This window comes from Barbus barbus (genome assembly GCF_936440315.1).
Source record: "Barbus barbus genome assembly, chromosome: 13".
NCBI classification, from domain to species: Eukaryota; Metazoa; Chordata; class Actinopteri; order Cypriniformes; family Cyprinidae; genus Barbus; species Barbus barbus.
The window spans coordinates 11575647-11594270 of NC_136741.1; the positions used below are offsets into that span (position 1 = coordinate 11575647).

Genomic DNA, 18624 nt, shown 5'->3' on the forward strand with positions numbered 1-18624 from the left:
AACTATTATTTCCTTTTTCTTATATTTCTTTTTTTTTTTTACTACTTTTATTCAGGTAATTAATTTTTTTACTTTACCCCTGACTGTATCCCCTGTGAATGTTATTTGTTTAATAAAAAAAATATATATATATGTATATATATATATATATATATATATATTGGATACTCTTCTTCGTTGTTTGTTTTCTTTGGTTTTCGGAACAGCGCCACCATTCTCACCCTTTTGTGCAACAGCAGCTGCTCCGCTCACATGATGCTAACTCAAATCTTATTGGACGTTCCGTATTTTCGCTTTGCGAAACTTAAAAGATTCGTCGGACTGGACAGAAAAACAAAATGGGCATTTTCGGTGCGCGAATGTTCGCTGTCTGTGTGGAAGCAGATGTTGTTTTATTCCAGCACGACATCGCGTCCGAAATTCGTTTCGCTTTTTCACGCTCAGTGTGGAAAGGCCTTTACTCAGTTTAATTGAGCTGTTTCCATATGTATGTATAGCATTTTAATCATTCTAAAGAACGAGTCACCAAAGCCATTTTTTTCAAGAGCCTGAAATAAAAAAGTGTGTTCCAATGTATCAAAAGCTTTGTAATAATCTAAAAAGAAAATAAAAACCATTATTATTAATATAATCGGAGTAATCCATCATATCTAATACTAGCCGTATGTTATTAGAAATATGTTTTTTCTGCATGAACCTTGACTGTGTTTCGTCAATGATAGAATTTAAAACATGTTTTAATCTTTTGCCAAAACTAAAGCGAGTAATTAGAGTAATTAGTAAGAGTAATTAGGCCTTTGGTATAATGTTGCTGGAAGTACTGTCTTCTCTATACTTTCTTCATAAACTTCAAATAAAAAAGTAAAGTCAAGTCACCTTTATTTATATAGCGCTTTTAACAATACAGATTGTGTCAAAGCACTTAACAGTATTAAATTGGAGGATAGTGTGTCAGTAATGTATAAAAAATAAGATTAAACACTCAATTTTCAGTTAAGGCATTTCATTATTGAATTCAGAGATGTCATTGTCTAGCTCAGTTTATCTTAAATAGTATCTGCGAAATCAAATTGACGATAATCATTAGAAATTAAGTGTCCCCAGCTGAGCAAGCCAGAGGCGACAGTGGCAAGGAACCAAAACTCCCTCTGTGACAGAATGGAGAAAAAAACCTTGGTAGAAACCAGGCTCATTTGGGAGGCCAGTTCTGTTAGGAGAACTGGCCAGGAGATTATTGTTTATTTATTGTTTACTTATTGTTTTAATGAAAATTTTAAATATATAAATGTATTATATTTCTATTTTATATTGTTGCAATTTCTAACAATAATAGTATTATATAGTTAGGTATTTTATTATATTTTTTGTTATTTTCTTTTAGTTTTATTGTATTTAAGTCGAGGTCTTCACTGGGGATATGTCCCCGGGCCTCATCCATGTGTCCTGGCCTCCACTGACGATCAGGGAGACATCATCTCCCGGCACCGATCCACCATCTGATCCGGACACAAACTGAGAAACAGAATAAGAAAGAAACAGACAAACATTAGCGTAGATGCCATTCTTCTTACGATGTAACGAGTACATCGTGTGTTATGGGGAGTGTTCCCGGTTCCGGTTGATCTAATTAATGCAGCCTAAGGGGCAGTTCACATATCGCGCCTAAAAACGCGTGGAAAACGCTAGGCATGCCGCTTTCTCCTTTTTTCCAAAGCGCTCGGGCGGTTGCGCTCCGGAGGCGTCGGTCGTTGCTAAGCAACCATCAGCTGCGCTCTCCGTTACAACAAGGAAATTTCAGCAATGGATTTCCAAAAAACCCTTGCTGTAACTGTTACAAGATTTATTTACTAAGAAAAGTAAAAAACGCCGCAGTGTTTGGGTGCACCCCATACTTCAAAAAAGCTGCTGAGGTTTCAAAGTAACGGAAAAGGTGAGGAAGCTGATTGGTTGGTTCTTGTCACATGACCTGCGGTGCGCTTGCGGCATTCTGAAAGGTTGAGATGTTTTTATCTCGATGCGGCGCAGACGTGCCTGGAAAAAACGAGCACGTCGCACCGCGACCGCGTCGCTTTCATTATGAGCGTGCATACCGCGCGTCTCCATTTGAAATAACGAACTTGAGCACGCAAAAGACGCGATATGTGAACGGCCCCTAACAATCCTTTAATGGATTTGAATAATAGAAGTGTAAAGAAATGTGTCTTTAATCTAGATTCACTGACAGAGTGTGTCTGCCTCCCGAAAAGTGTTAGGTAGATTGTTCCAGAGTTTGGATGCTAAATAGGAAAAGGATCTGCCGCCCGCAGTCGATTTTGATATTCTTATCAAATGGCCAGAGTTTTGAGAACGCAGCGGACGTGGAGAACTATAATGTGATAAGAGCTCGCTCAGGTACTGAGGAGCTAAGCCATTCAGGGCTTTATAAGTAGTTAACAAGATTTTAAAATCTATACGATGTTTGATAGGGAGCCAGTGCAGTGTTGACAGAACCAGGCTAATATGGTCATACTTCCTGGTTCTAGTAAGAACTCTAGCTGCTGCATTTTGGACCAGCTGGAGTTTGTTTATTAAATGTGCAGAGCAACCACCCAATAAAGCATTACAATAATCTAACCTTGAGGTCATAAACGCATGAAATAACATTTCTGCATTTGACGTTGAGAGCATAGGTCGCAATTTAGATATGTTTTTGAGATGGAAAAACACAGTTTTACAGGTGCTAGAAACATGGCTTTCAAATGAAAGATTGCTATCAAACAGCACATCTAGGTTCCTAACTGATGAAGAAGAAATGACAGAGCAGCCGTCAAGTGTTAGACAGTGTTGTAGGTTATTACATGTGGAGTTTTTAGGTCCGATAATTAACACCTCTGTTTTTTCAGAATTTAGCAGTAAGAAGTTCTTCGTTATCCAGTTTTTTATATCGACTATACATTCCGTTAGTTTCTCAATTTGGTGTGTTTCACCGGGCCGCGAAGAAATATAGAGCTGAGTATCATCAGCATAACAGTGAAAGCTAACACCATGTCTCCTGATAATATCTCCCAAGGGTAACAAGTAAAGCGTGAAAAGTAACGGCCCTAGTACTGAGCATTGAGGTACTCCGTACTGCACTTGTGATCAATATGATGCCTGTTCATTCACTACTACGAATTGATGGCGGTCAGATAAGTACGATTTGAACTATGCTAAGGCACTTCCACTAATGCCAACAAAGTGTTCTAGTCTATTCAAAAGAATGTTGTGGTTGATAGTGTCGAACGCAGAGCTAAGATCCAGTAGCACTAATAAAGAGATACAACCACGATCAGATGATAGAAGCAGGTCATTTGTAACTCTAATGAGAGCAGTCGCAGTACTATGATACGGTCTAAATCCTGACTGGAATTCCTCACAGATACCATTTTTCTCTAAGAAGGAATATAATTGTGAGGACACTATCTTTTCTAGTATCTTTGACAGAAAAGGGAGATTTGAGATTGGTCTGTAATTAGATCTTTGGGGTCAAGTTGTGTTTTTTTAATGAGAGGCTTAATTACAGCCAATTTGAAGGTTTTGGCGACATATCCTAATGACAATGATGAATTAATAATAGCCAAAAGAGGATCTATGACTTCTGGAAGCAGCTCTTTTAGTAGTTTAGATGGAATAGGATCTAACATATATGTGGTTGGTTTAGATGATTTAACAAGTTTATACAATTCTTCCTCTCCTATAGTCAGTGTTGGGGAAGCTACTCTGAAACTGTAGTTTGACAAGCTACAAGCTACTCGTAAGTTAAAGTAGTTAAACTACAGTCAAGCTACCCTTTTGGAAAATTAGTTAGCTACACTACAAGTTACTATCAAAAAGTAGCTAGCTACATTGAAACTACTTTTGATTTTTTTGAACAACCTATATTATAAATAACTGAATAAGTGTCTGAGGAATGTTTTAAGTAAAATATTTAGTGTTTAAAACAATGCAATACAATTATGATTTCAAAGAGTATTGTTTTATTACACACAACACTCAAATATCTCAGACTGTTACAAAAAGTGTAACCTTTACTTGTCGTTTCTTTGAGAGACATGAACTTGGACAAATAAGGCCATGGGTAATTAACGTTAGTTGTTTCTCCATCCTCCAAATCTGCCGCCACGTCTTGCTCCATCATGGATAATATGGGTGTGTCAACCCACTTCTGTACGTCAGTGAACCGTTAGCCGCAAGATGCGTGATTAAACAACAGGTGGCGGTAATGGCAAAAAAATGAGTTTGTAATCTAACAAGAAGAATATCCTTGCATCGCGCTGATTCGCGCAGGCTCGACAAAACGCAATGTAGCTTTTGCTCGCGCTACACCGCTACTTGCTGCAAAAAGTAGTTAGCTACTGGAAAAGCTACACTGTTTAAAAAGCAACTGAGCTACTGCCAAGCTACTGAAAAATGTAGTTAAGTTAGTAGCGTCGCTACTTGTAGTTAACTACTCCCCAACACTGCCTATAGTAGAGAATGAGTGGAATTTTTCCTCAGGGAAACTATAGTTCTGATGTGATACTGTAGTTGACGGCTGCATGATTACAATTTTATCTCTGATAGTATCGATCTTGGAAGTAAAGTAGTTCATAAAGTCATTACTGCTGTGCTCTTGGGGAATGCCAACACCTGTTGATGCTTTATTTTTCGTTAATTTAGTGACTGTATTGAATACATACCAGGGGTTATGTTTGTTTTCTTCTAGAAGAGACGTAAAGTAAGCAGATCTAGCAGTTTTTAAAGCTTTTCTGTAGGATAGGGTACTTTCCCGCCAAGCTATATGAAATACCTCTAGTTTTGTTTTCCTCCAGCTGCGCTCCATTTTCCGGGCTGCTCTCTTTAGGGTGCGAGTGTGCTCATTATACCACAGTGTTGGACTCTTTTCCTTAATATTCCTTAAGTGTAAAGGAGCATCCGTATCTAAAGTGGAAAAGAGAGAGTCCATAGTTTCTGTTACATCAAGTTTTTCTGTGCTGTTGGATATGCTGAGGAATTGAGATAAATCAGGAAGATTACTTACAAAGCAGTCTTTTGTGGTAGAAGTGATGGTTCTACCATACTTGTAACAAGCAGTAGAATTTACAGTTTTAGCTATATGGAGTTTACACAAGACTAGATAATGATCTGAGATATCATCGCTTTGCTGCAGAATTTCAACACCACTAACATCAATTCCATGTGACCGTATTAAATCTAGAGTATGATTTCGACAATGAGTAGGTCCTGAAACGTGTTATCTAACCCCAAAAGAGTTCAGAATGTCTATCAATGCTGATCTTAATGCATCTTTTTCATTATCGACATGGATATTAAAATCGTCAACAATTAAGACTTTATCTGCAGCCAGTACTAACTCAGATAGAAAATCAGCAAATTCTTTAATAAAGTCTCTATGGTGCCCTGGTGACCTGTATACTGTAGCCAGTACAAACATCACAGGGGATTTATCACTAACACGTGTTTCTCTAGATTATACGCAGCACCATAACTTCAAACGAGTTATACTTAAAGCCTGCCCTCTGAGAAATACTGAAAATATTGCTATAAATTGTAGCAACACCTCCCCCTTTACCTTTTGGACGCGGCTCATTTTTATAGCAGTAATCTCATTTAAAGACTCATTTAAAGTAATGTATTCATCTCGTTTTAGCCATGTTTCTGTCAAACAGAGCAAATCTAGGTTATAAAACATAAAAGTGATAAAATATAACATAATTCCCTCCATATTTCTGATATTATCTATCAAACTAATCTGACTAATTTGATCGTTCGCTTTTAATCTAAAACCGCGAGTGCAACGTGTGTGCCATGCATTAGCATTCGTCAGCCGGTTAGCTTATCATTCGCGTTTCCACTCGCGTTTCTATTCGTGCCTATTTTTTTTTTTTCTCGCTCCATTTCATCTCTCTCTCGCTCCGTTTCAACTCACGAGTTCAAACGGATGATTGTCATGAGTTAACTCACGATTAATTGCAACTTAATCGCACATTTTTATTTGTTCTAAATGTACCTTAAATTAATACTTTTCAAATTTTGAATACTCTAATGGAGTATTAGAGTGGGCATGGACAAATATGGATGCTTTATGCAAATGTATGTTTATTATTATTGAAATCGTAGTCAACATTGAGCATGAAGACTATACATGTTTCAAAGGTCATAGATGTTTTTCAAAGAACTTGTTCATGTCTATTAGACACATGAAAAAAACACAGGTTGCCATTACTTCTCTTTCTCTGCACCGAGCAATTTACTTACACAAACCTGTTTACATTTTTGCACGACAGGGCAGCTCTTCTTCTGAACATGCAAAATGTACATATATTATTTTTGATTACATTTGTTTCCCTCTCTGTGCCCACCAGTGGCGGCTGCTGGTCTTTCAAAAAGGGGAAGCTCATTTTCGGCCTACATCATAAAAATTGTCCATTTATTTATACGTAAATTCTGCCATCGTGTGCAGTTTGCTAGCTGGCTAGTTCACCGCCTGGCCTACTGTATGAATGAATGAATGAACAAACGATCTAAAAAAACATTAAACTCGATGGAGGAAATGTGGGAATTAGGTTAAACTGAAACAAGGAATGTGGTGTATAATTGTGTGAAATGTATAATGAAAATTGGCCAGCATTTTCGCCAAGCAAATATCAAGAAATAGTTGCAGCAGTTTGTCTTTTGACTACACTTGCAAAGTCCACTATGGGACTGAGCTCGAATCAGTGTTGCCAACTTCTTTCGATGGAAAGTAGCTAAAGCCAGTTTGAAAAGTCGCTAAATGTCGCCAGATGACGTCATGCGCTAATTAGCATATTCATGACGTCATCGCATCATATTCCCTTTAACATTTACATTTTACATTTATGCATTTAGCAGACGCTTTTATCCAAAGCGACTTACATTGCATTCAAGTTACAGTTTTTTTTTTTTTTACATTTTATCAGCTCTTGCTTTCCCTGGGAATCGAACCCATGACCTTGGCGTTGCTAGCGCCATGCTCTACTATTTGAGCTACAGGAAAGACTTTTACATTTGTTTGTCTCTCTGTGCTCATACTGTATTTTAATGCAGCCAAATTCTCAATAAAACTGTTTTCCTTTATATATTTTACTGTTTATGTTGTCAGTCAACGGGATAAATATGAAATAGTGACTGAAACGCAGCCCTTTAAGAATACATAACCAGCTCTCCCTCCCAAGAAGTTAGTATGCACAAAAATCCTAATTTATAATCGAGCCGTCGTCTGATTAAATCAAATAATACATACAAGATAAGACAAGACAATTCCTGTGCTGTGATTTTGGCTATATTTGCATGTAAAATTAGAGAAGCAACATAATATCTATTTGAACTGAACGCGCTGCTCCTCTCAGCCGCTCACTGAACAGAGAAAGAAGTGCGTGCGCGCTCACCTCGCGCCGTTGCGGCAGTACCAGCGATCACAGAGACTCGCTAAGTTTTGTCAAAGAAGTCGCTAGATTTGTCGCTAGTCACTTTTGGGGAAAAAGATCGCTAGGGTGGTCTGAAAAGTCGCTAAGTTGGCAACACTGGCTCGAATAGCTTCAGCATCAGCGACTTCTTATAGGACACAATCGCTGTCAATCAAAAGGAGATGCAGTCTTTCGACAAACCCTCCAATCATCACGCAGAAGCCCGGAGTCCAGCCCCGCCCACTCCTCCATTCACCCCCAGAGACGCTGAGCGTCCGGGGGCGGGACATAATCGCAGCATTTATCCAATGACCATCTAGTTTTGAAGCACTGAAAAAAACTGTTCAAAGCAGCCCCATAGAAGTCAATGGACGCTGGGCTTCAACAGTGAAATACACTGATGCTACGGGAATATATGAGAAGGAAACCGAGTCACCTGCTATATGTAGCTGATTCTGAACGAACTCGTCTCTGAGATGAACGTGTTCTAACGCATTTTTAATCAATAAAATGTTAACACAATAGTACATATTTGACCATTAATGTTTTGACATTATAGGGGAAGCCGAGCTTCCCTTGCAGTCTTAAAGAAATCCCCACTGGTGCCCACATATGGTATATTGATTAAGCTAAATTCTCAATAAAACTGTTTTCATTTATATATTTTATTGTTTCTGTTGTCAGACAACGGAATGAATATGAAATAGTGACTGAAACGCGATCCATTAAGACAACATAACCAGCTCTCACTTCCAAGATGTTAATCTGCAAAAAATCATGATAATCGCACCGTCGCCTGATGAAATCAAATACACATAAAATAAAGAAAATAGCTGTGCTGTGATTTCGGCTATACTTGCATGTAAAATTAGAGAAGCAACATAATATCTGTGTTTAACTGAATTAAAGCGCTGCTCCTCTGTGCCGCGTGCTGAACAGCAACTGAGCGTGCATCACTGTGCATATCCATTTCTCCAACTACGGGTTGGGCAACGGGTCAAACAGAAAATACGCGCTGTGTTAATCGCGCGTTAAAAAAAAAAATAGTGCAGTTAAAATGAATTTGCGTTAACGCGTTAGCTTTGACAGCACTAAAAAAAAATATCATACAACACGCCAAAATTAGCTAAAATGCATTATAGTAACAACACAGCTTTTGGTATTAAGTATTTTATGATTAAACAAAGTGAAAGACCACATTCCCTTCACTTAAATTTCCCTCAGACATATCATACAACGCTTATTCGATGTTTTTATATAGGTTGTACGTTTGTGTATAAATATATATGTTTTAAGTAAAACATTTACACCTTTTAAATATACGTTTTGATAAATTCAGTGTACCGTTAAGTACAAATATTTCAGTGCCACTCAATTTACCTGATGCCTGAACTTGATATATCCTGTCTTATATCCACCTTTCTTCAGATATACAACTCATAAAACATTTTCTAAATGTCCACTCAAAAAAATCGAATATGTTGCATGATTTTCTCGTTAAATGTAGTCTAAAAAAATAACATTTATTTAGTGCAACTTACCTGAGGCGTGAGTTTGACAAGATGGCGGTGCTGTTTTTCCCATGAAGTCACTCAGGTGCGTGCACCTGCAGAATGATCCCAGTGTTGGCTGGATTTGTTTTCATTAGTTTAGTCAACATTTAGCATTCTGAATGTTGACTGGATTTGAAAATAACCATTAATTTCATGTTTTTAAAATATATTTGTGCAGACTTAATATAATGTCTTCTCAACTAAGCCCAAGCAATAAAGATAGTTCAACTTAAATACTTTTGCCCTTCCAACATTTTGTTAATTGGATTTTTTACAGTGTGCATTAAAATTACTTGAATGCGCGGGCGCGTTTTACTTTCGGTTTCGATTTAAAGAACTCTAGGCAGTACTGAGTGCACAATACAAGACATTAATTCTATCAATCGCTCTGTAACGAATCCTCCTTTAATGTTTCTTATGGGCCAATTTTAGTCCATTTAAAATAATAATAATAATAATAATCTGGATAATCCGGGGGCCCCTAGGCTGCAGACTGTGCATTAATCTGCGCCTGGTCATAGCACTTGCATAATTGTTCTTTTGAAGGTTTTGATTGCTTCTATTGTCCTTATTTGTAAGTCGCTTTGGATAAAAGTGTCTGATAAATGACTAAATGTGAATGTAAGAATAAGTAGTAGCTAATGAATAAGTACTTAATGGAAAAGATATTAGTATCTAAAAACAAGTTCTAGTAGCATGAAAATAGATACTAGTATGGTTTATAGATTAAATGTTAAAACGGCTTGCCATAGTTGGTGTCGTTATCAGAGCTTGTGCAGCTCAGAGCCCTTTAATGATTTGTGCACTCTGGTAGGCATGATTTTTTTCTAGGTTTGCGGAGGTGAATTTTCTTGTGTTGTTTCTTTATCGGTCAGTCGCATGGTGGCGATGACAACTACAGCAAACTAGACTGTTCGGAAAAATACTGAGACGAGGAGGAGGAGCAGTATTTTTCTCTTCCCTGCAGCCTGTCAGTGTATGATGGGGCAGATTCAGCAGCGGATCCGTGAGTCCGGACTTTGTCTAATCGGAAGCACTGCTCGACTTCGATTCAGATCATTTTAGTCATGGATATCTCAAATCCTAACATCTAGAACCTGCAGGACATCTTTCAGATTCATAAGGACTGCTTTATTTTCTACGAATTATCTATTTTCAGTTCCTCATAGTTTGTTTCAGTAAGTACATTTACACAGTATATAGACAAAAAAAAAAAAAAATCGCTTCAATCACTGCTACAGAATGTGCCTGAAATTAGATATTGATTGAACAGTGTAAAAATGATTAATATATTATTTTCAGCCGGCAGATCACAGCTAAACTCGCTAATTCTGTTTGCTAAAACAGTTAGCAGCTAGCACGTTAGCCGTCACTAACGATAACCATTTATGAATATATGTGCCTTGTTTTAATAACGATATATTAAATTATAGAGGTATTAAATGAACACACGTTTAAGGATGAAAAGAAAAAGGAGTTTTGTGTTTGAGTTTAAAGTGAGGGACGTTAAGAGATGGTATTGGGTGTGCTAACCGGCTAATTGCGTTAGCTACAGAGCTGAGACATGTTATTCATAATATAAAACATTTAAATGTGGATAAATAAGCAGCCATTACGTTTATTTAGAGAGACAGTTCTATGCCGGATGTTATATAATGACAAGTTATTTCTCGGTTTAAACTGCGCATGTTAAATTATGATTATTTTATGTCACTATCATTTTGTTATAACTTACACAGATCACACCCAAAACATGCTAGTATATGGGTAGTTGACAAATAAAATTTGGACTGCGTTCTATGGTGGGAAATAGCAAAAATGTAGAAAAATCCTTAACATAAATAACATGAGCAAAATGTATCTTCATTCTTAGCGTTACAAATAGCATGAGAGCGGTTTATCTTCAATGTAGAGGTTATTTAATTAAATTTTTTTTTTATTACATTTTTCTGTCAAACCATATATAGGACACATTGATATGTCAACTACCCATATACAACGTTAGATTCATCCAGTTTAATGTCAGTATAACGCAAACGAATGTTTATTTATTTATTAGTAATAGCAGTAGTTATTGTTCTAGACCGCAGTGTTTTGGATGATGTATATTATTGGCAGTAATATAGCTGTTTTAGTTCATAATTGGGTAGCTTGTTGTTGTTGTTTTTTTCTTGCATGAAATACCAGTTGCTAAGCTTCCCTTGTTATCTGTATAACACGATGAATTTTGATTCAGGGAACTATTTAATCTTACATGCCCAACAAGATGTCTACATAGTAAATGCCATAGAAATAACAAATCACAAGTCCGTATGTGTTTATATTTGGCAAGTAGGATTGCTGTTATAACATTTAGCTTGTTATTGAGACAGACATAAAGTTATCAAACTTTAAAAGCATTTAGTTGCAAATTAAAGGATAGGCAAGGACAGCTTGCATTGCTCTGTGTCTACAACATAAATCTATTCTTACACAGGGAACCCCCAATAAAGATTTATTTATTTGTTTTCTCAGTATTTCTTATTCAGACATCTGTTTGTGTATTCAGGCAATGGAATCAAAATAAAATGGCCTGAACTGGACATTTCTGAAATTCCTTTCCTTCCAACATGTGACGAGACGATTTGTTCATTACATATTAAAGAAAATGATTCTTGCATTCGTACATGTGTTATGTAATAATACTAATTCTGAGAAATTAGGCCAAATCTGCTGGGTTTATTACATAAAATGGAATGTTTGATTGCTTTCCTGGATTTTTTTCTTTTTAGGTTCTCGGCAGTGTTGTTGGCTCCACCATGGTGCAGAAGTATCAGTCCCCAGTGAGGGTGTACAAACATCCTTTTGAACTGGTCATGGTAGTAAGTGTGAACCACAGTCTTAACACTCAATAGCATATTCTGTTGTGGCAGTCTATACACAGGAATGTGGAAGGAGTTTGTGTTGTGTGTTTTACAAAGGTTACTATACAGGTGCTTGCAGTAGTCCATTTGCAGGTTTAAAGATTAATAACATTCCTATGTTTAGTAAGTGACTTACACATTAGCACATTTTTCAATGTATGTAATATGTAACAGTACAGTACAGTTTGTCACCCAGTAGGCATGTTGAGACCTATGGATAGTTCTCATTTGCAGTATGCAACAGCAGGGCATCATGGACCAGTTTCCATTATACACTGCCTTTCAACAGCCTTTCGTACGGTTTGCTAATTCCCCCAGGACTCAACGTTAAGGATTTTTTCTACTGGCCCGGTTTTTGATCTATGTTATCTTGTTTTCCAATAAATAAGCTTACATGACACCAATATTTTAGATACCAATTCAATTTTACAATTCTGAATTTCAACTTTGATACCACAGCAAAAACCACTAGCTATAAATTAATATAAAGTTCAAATATTATTAAAGAAAAGTGAACCGCCAGTAAATAAGTACACATGAAAAAATTACAAGTAATAGCACAATTAAATATAGGCCTATAGCTCAAAGATAGAAATGAAATGACGCTTTAGGTTTTTATGTTTTTAGATGTTCAGGTACAGAAATGTAAAAATCTGATAAAATAACATTTGCATATTCTTCACTCTGCACCTTTATTTTTCATAGCCATTTGAGAGTATAGGCAACCACTGCATTTTAATCATGAATCGATCAAAACAAAAATGTGCAATCTTTGATTTATATTAGACTGTATAATTTCAAAATCTGAAGCAAAAACAGAATGGTCTGACTTTAGCTTGGTAAAATTATGCTGCAAAAAAACATTGCACGAAACAGAAACAGCAGAGTGAGACGCAATTTCACTCTCTGACAGCAGGTGGTGCTTAACAGCAATAAAACAGTGTTTCCTTGGTTACCACTCTTAAACACAGCAGTGCTGCATGTATTAACTCTAATTTAAATGTATTATACGGAGGCAAGATGAAAAGAAAACCATGTAAACCTTTCTGAAAACAGCCAGTTCCCCTCAGAAACACACATAAAATTAAATATTTTAATTTTCTTCCTATATTTTGCGCATCGTGAACAGTGATCTTGTTCACGTCTCTGGTCTCTGTTAACGGCTGTTTACAGACCAATTATAATAATAATGTAATATTTCCTCACACATGGCATTTTGGAAAATTATTGCAGTGCAGTTTGTGTGCAAGCACGGAACAGAAGATAGTCTGAAATAAAACAAAAAATGTCCGGTCAATCGGTGCATCTGTACTCCACAGTATAAATTAAATATAGATTAATCACTGTTAAATCTACAAAGTTACTTGACAAGACGGGTATTTTGACATGTGCTACTTTTGTATGTATTCACCCTTTTAGGCGGCTCGCGCATGTCAGAGACGTGGCTGTCTGTGCGTGCACTGTTCACACAGAACACAGCGTGCAAGTAGTGAGGAGTTGTCTTTTGCACCCAAATGCTTTTTAATCACTTTTTAACAAAGCTTAAAAACATATGCAAATGATAAACTTTCATGACGACGCTGCAGTGGCCCGATTGGGCAAGTGACAAATCCGACTACTGTCCCGAGCGTCCTTCACGCTGGCCCAGGGCCATCGGGCACTCCTTATTGCCGAGCCCTGTCCCCACTTTCATAGTCTTCCACTTTTAGTAACTAGTTACCAGTATTATCTCTAGATTAGTAGCAAATAGGGGTGTAACGGTACACGTATTCGTACTGAAAATTTTCAGTAAGGGTCTTTTGGTTCAGTGCACACGTGACAATACATGCCGATTTGGCGCTCTTTGACATGGCAAGACAGATCGCTGGATAGATGCTTTAGTAATGACGGCAGTGCGGAGTGAGCGTGATCTCCCCTACTTCTTTAATTATTACTAGTTTTAATATGAAATAAACATGAATTAACATCTCACCCCTCTCGTAATCGCTCAGTTAGCATTTCAACCATGGAAAGACGTTATTAAAACCGCTTGTAAACAAAATGTGACGTAGCATTTCATTTAGGCTACCTCAGGCAAGTCATTAGCTCGGTTTTTGCTAGAGAAATTAAGTCTATTGAAGAACATTTTGTGAAATATTAGACTATATACTTATTTTATTTTATATTTTACTTTACCTGTTAGTGATGTCTTAATTATTTAATGTATGTTTAAATCTTTTATGAAACAAGTTATGACAGCCACTGTGTAAGTGATTATATTTCCAAAACATTTTATTGTAACATTTAACACTTATTATTTTATTTATTGTAATTTGATCATTTAAAGACATGTTTGCATACAATTTTTTAATTTGAGTGTTGATTATTATAGTTAAAAATAAATAGTAATTGAATTAAGTTAAGTTTGGGCTCTGTTGTTAATTGTAACCTTATAGTAATGTAAAAGGGCTCGCTATAGTTTAGAGCAGAAGCTGAGGTAGAATATTTTAATTCTAATTGAATTTATTTTAAAAAGTGCAATTTGTTCAGTAAACCATTGTTTAATTAAGAAAAAAAAATATATATAATTTTTATATTTTAATTCATAATAATTGCAAATTATATTTAGTGTTTTTTCCTCCTGCTGATCCGTACTATACTGAACCGTGACGTCAAAACAGAGGTACATATTGAACTGTCATGTTTGTGTACCATAACACCCCTAGTAGCAAATGTGTCAGAGCAGCATAGTGCAGCGTTTCTTCGCCTGCTTAACTGTTCTGGTGTCAGCAATGAGTGTTGGTATAAATTTGTTGTCTGAAAAAAAAGCTAGAAAGCGCAGAGAGCTAAGTTTGATTTTTAGCTTTATTATGCAATTCTTTCTTATCAAAAGTTGAATAAATTAATCTGCAAGTATCTAAATTTTAGGGCTGGGACAATAAATTGATGCATCATGAATCGAGTAATGATACTGCATCGATTCTGAATCCGTGTATCATTCGTTCATTGGTTTTTTGATTTAATATTGAAAGTAGAAAAATGAAAAAAAAAAAAAAAACAGCCCCTTTTTCGTTTTTTTTCTCCAAAAAACGAGAATTCATCTTAAATTTTCATTTTTCGTTCAGGGGTATAAAAATGAATAAACAGCTTGAATATTCGATTTCTACATGTGGGCGGGAATTAAACGCCTCTTTCTTCTGATAGGTCAGCCGAAGATAAAACTGTGCCGTAATCAGTTCTTCTGCAGTGTCACTCAGTAGAATAATAGTCCTCTGCTGCTGCAGTTGTAAGGATTCTGAAAGCATTTATTGCAACTACATTTTTTTTCATCAAACAAACAGACTAATGAATGGCTCTAGACAGGGTTTTTTTCTGTGTAGATATAAATTCTATTCTTTGCATCAAGGCAGGGTTTGATCTGATGGCTGTCATAGCCTACCCTGCTCACCCAGTAAGTCTGTTTGTTTAATTAAATAATTAATTAATTTGTTTCAAAATAAATATTTTAAACTAAGACAAAAAGGAAAGAATAATTAATTGGCTTGGGTATACTGTAAATAGGCCTATAATGTTTACGCAAGAACTGTCCTGACTGACAACCGGAGAACAATAGATAGTCTACTGTTAGAGTTTTATAATGTAGTCTTGTGTTTTATTAAAATTGATTATAATTGATATCTCAAAAGGATATGCATTTGTGCGAGGCTTGAGCTGCTGCACACTCGCACACAGGACTGCAACGCAAGATTTTCATAAAATACAGGTCCTTTTCAAAAAATTTGCATATTGTGATAAAGTTCATTATTTTCTGTAATGTACTGATAAACATTAGACTTTCATATATTTTAGATTCATTACAACACAACTGAAGTAGTTCAAGCCTTTTATTGTTTTAATATTGATGATTTTGGCATACAGCTCATGAAAACCCAAAATTCCTATCTCAAAAAATTAGCATATCATGAAAAGGTTCTCTAAACGAGCTATTAACCTAATCATCTGAATCAACTAATTAACTCTAAACACCTGCAAAAGATTCCTGAGGCTTTTAAAAACTCCCAGCCTGGTTCATTACTCAAAACCGCAATCATGGGTAAGACTGCCGACCTGACTGCTGTCCAGAAGGCCATCATTGACACCCTCAAGCAAGAGGGTAAGACACAGAAAGAAATTTCTGAACGAATGGGCTGTTCCCAGAGTGCTGTATCAAGGCACCTCAGTGGGAAGTCTGTGGGAAGTGTGGCAGAAAACGCAGCACAACGAGAAGAGGTGACCGGACCCTGAGGAAGATTGTGGAGAAGGACCGATTCCAGACCTTGGGGGACCTGCGGAAGCAGTGGACTGAGTCTGGAGTAGAAACATCCAGAGCCACCGTGTACAGGCGTGTGCAGGAAATGGGCTACAGGTGCCGCATTCCCCAGGTCAAGCCTACAGAGAAGCAGCACTGGATTGTTGCTCAGTGGTCCAAAGTACTTTTTTCGGATGAAAGCAAATTTTGCATGTCATTCGGAAATCAAGGTGCCAGAGTCTGGAGGAAGACTGGGGAGAGGGAAATGCCAAAATGCCTGAAGTCCAGTGTCAAGTACCCACAGTCACTGATGGTCTGGGGTGCCATGTCAGCTGCTGGTGTTGGTCCACTGTGTTTTATCAAGGGCAGGGTCAATGCAGCTAGCTATCAGGAGATTTTGGAGCACTTCATGCTTCCATCTGCTGAAAAGCTTTATGGAGATGAAGATTTCATTTTTCAGCACGACCTGGCACCTGCTCACAGTGCCAAAACCACTGGTAAATGGTTTACTGACCATGGTATTACTGTGCTCAATTGGCCTGCCAACTCTCCTGACCTGAACCCCATAGAGAATCTGTGGGATATTGTGAAGAGAAAGTTGAGAGACGCAAGACCCAACACTCTGGATGAGCTTAAGGCCGCTATCGAAGCATCCTGGGCCTCCATAACAACTCAGCAGTGCCACAGGCTGATTGCCTCCATGCCACGCCACATTGAAGCAGTCATTTCTGCAAAAGGATTCCCGACCAAGTATTGAGTGCATAACTGAACATAATTATTTGAAGGTTGACTTTTTTTTGTATTAAAAACACTTTTCTTTTATTGGTCGGATGAAATATGCTAATTTTTTGAGATAGGAATTTTGGGTTTTCATGAGCTGTATGCCAAAATCATCAATATTAAAACAATAAAAGGCTTGAACTACTTCAGTTGTGTTGTAATGAATCTAAAATATATGAAAGTCTAATGTTTATCAGTACATTACAGAAAATAATGAACTTTATCACAATATGCTAATTTTTTGAAAAGGACCTGTATAATAACTTGCCATTTCGGTTTGTTTCTCACCAAACCCACAGTATACCTTCAGAATGCTTGGAATATACACTATGCACGAATATGCACGATTATGACAAAAATCATAATTGTTGATTATTCCCTTAAGATTGTATTTGCGATTATTAATAATTATTATTTTGAACAGATTTATGTCATTGTTTGAATCTGCATGTCATATTTTTTATATAAAATATATATTTAAAAAAAGGCTGAAAACTCTTAACTCTCTTCCTGAACATTTATTGCTTTTGAGTTGGGATGCAGGTGTACATTTGAGAGTACCATTGTGAAAACTGTAACAGCCTCATCTTTTATACATAACCAAAAGAACCTCATTATCATGGTAAAAAAGGTAGCCTAACTATATGGTTTCTATGGTGTTTGCATTGAAGAACAGTAGCCTAAAGACATTCAGTCAATTGCAAATCCACATCAACTGATAGAATAATTAACAAAATAATGTAATTATATTCCATTACTCCTTTAACATATTTAGTATATTAATAATATAATACTCAATGGCCCTGTTTCACAGACAGGGCTTAGACTAAGCCAGGATTAGGCCATAGTTCAGTTAGGACATTTAAGTAATTTTTATAAATGTGCTTAGGACAAAACATTACTTGTGAGCATCTTGAGACAAACCAAAGGCACTGATATATTTTAAGATCAGTCATTGCAAGTTTCTTTCAGTTGAAATAGTTCAGACTTACATTTTAGTCTAGGACTAGACTTAAGCCTGGTCTGTGAAACTGGGGGAATATGAATATCCTACTTTTCTGCCACCAAACCATTGTTACCGTTAGTGTTACTACAATAAAACTATGGTAAATGTGGGTGATTTGTGGATTGAAACGTCTGGGACGTTTTTTGTGTTAATTTTTACTTATTCATTGTGTTGATGGTTTTAACACAGTAAATGTGTCAGAAAGGTTATCACAAAGATGTGTAAACGTGTATAATTTAACACATTATGTGCTGTCCTTCACTACATACATTGTTAAAAAACATACACGAAATTCTAAACAAAATGTTCACATTTGACAAAATGAATGGAAAAATCATTGGTTGTTTAGCTTAAAATATTCATTATGATGAAATATCAACAATTACATTAATAGAACTGCAGAATATATATACAATTTTAAGCAGTCAAAAAGGAAATGTCCAACATAGGACAAAAGTTATTTTCATCTCATTAGGTAACATGACACACAACCCCACCTTCATAGTCATTTCACTTTTTTCCAAACTTTGCTGGATTGCTGGTGGCCATGTGGGATTGCAATGACAAAGTATTTTGAAAGAAATCTCTTTGATGCTCAAAAAACATTTCTTATTATCAATGTCTGTACTCCTCCATCTTTTCCACAGCATAGGAGTAAAAGTCATTATCA

The 18624-nt window shown here is 36.5% G+C and overlaps 1 protein-coding gene across 5 annotated transcripts in view; it reads left to right on the forward strand.

Annotated features, from left to right (window-relative positions):
* The first annotated feature begins 9932 nt into the window (after positions 1 to 9932).
* LOC306879640 (SEC14-like protein 1) overlaps positions 9933 to 18624 on the forward strand; it is a 72716-nt gene continuing 64024 nt past the window's right edge. For all 5 annotated transcript variants that reach the window (XM_079432772.1, XM_079432770.1, XM_079432771.1 and 2 more), the window contains exons 1-2: positions 9933 to 10176; positions 11770 to 11859. In XM_079432772.1, coding sequence (XP_079288898.1) covers positions 11797 to 11859 — 63 coding nt within the window. In that variant the 5' untranslated portion in view covers positions 9933 to 10176; positions 11770 to 11796. The remainder of the gene's footprint in view (positions 10177 to 11769; positions 11860 to 18624) is intronic.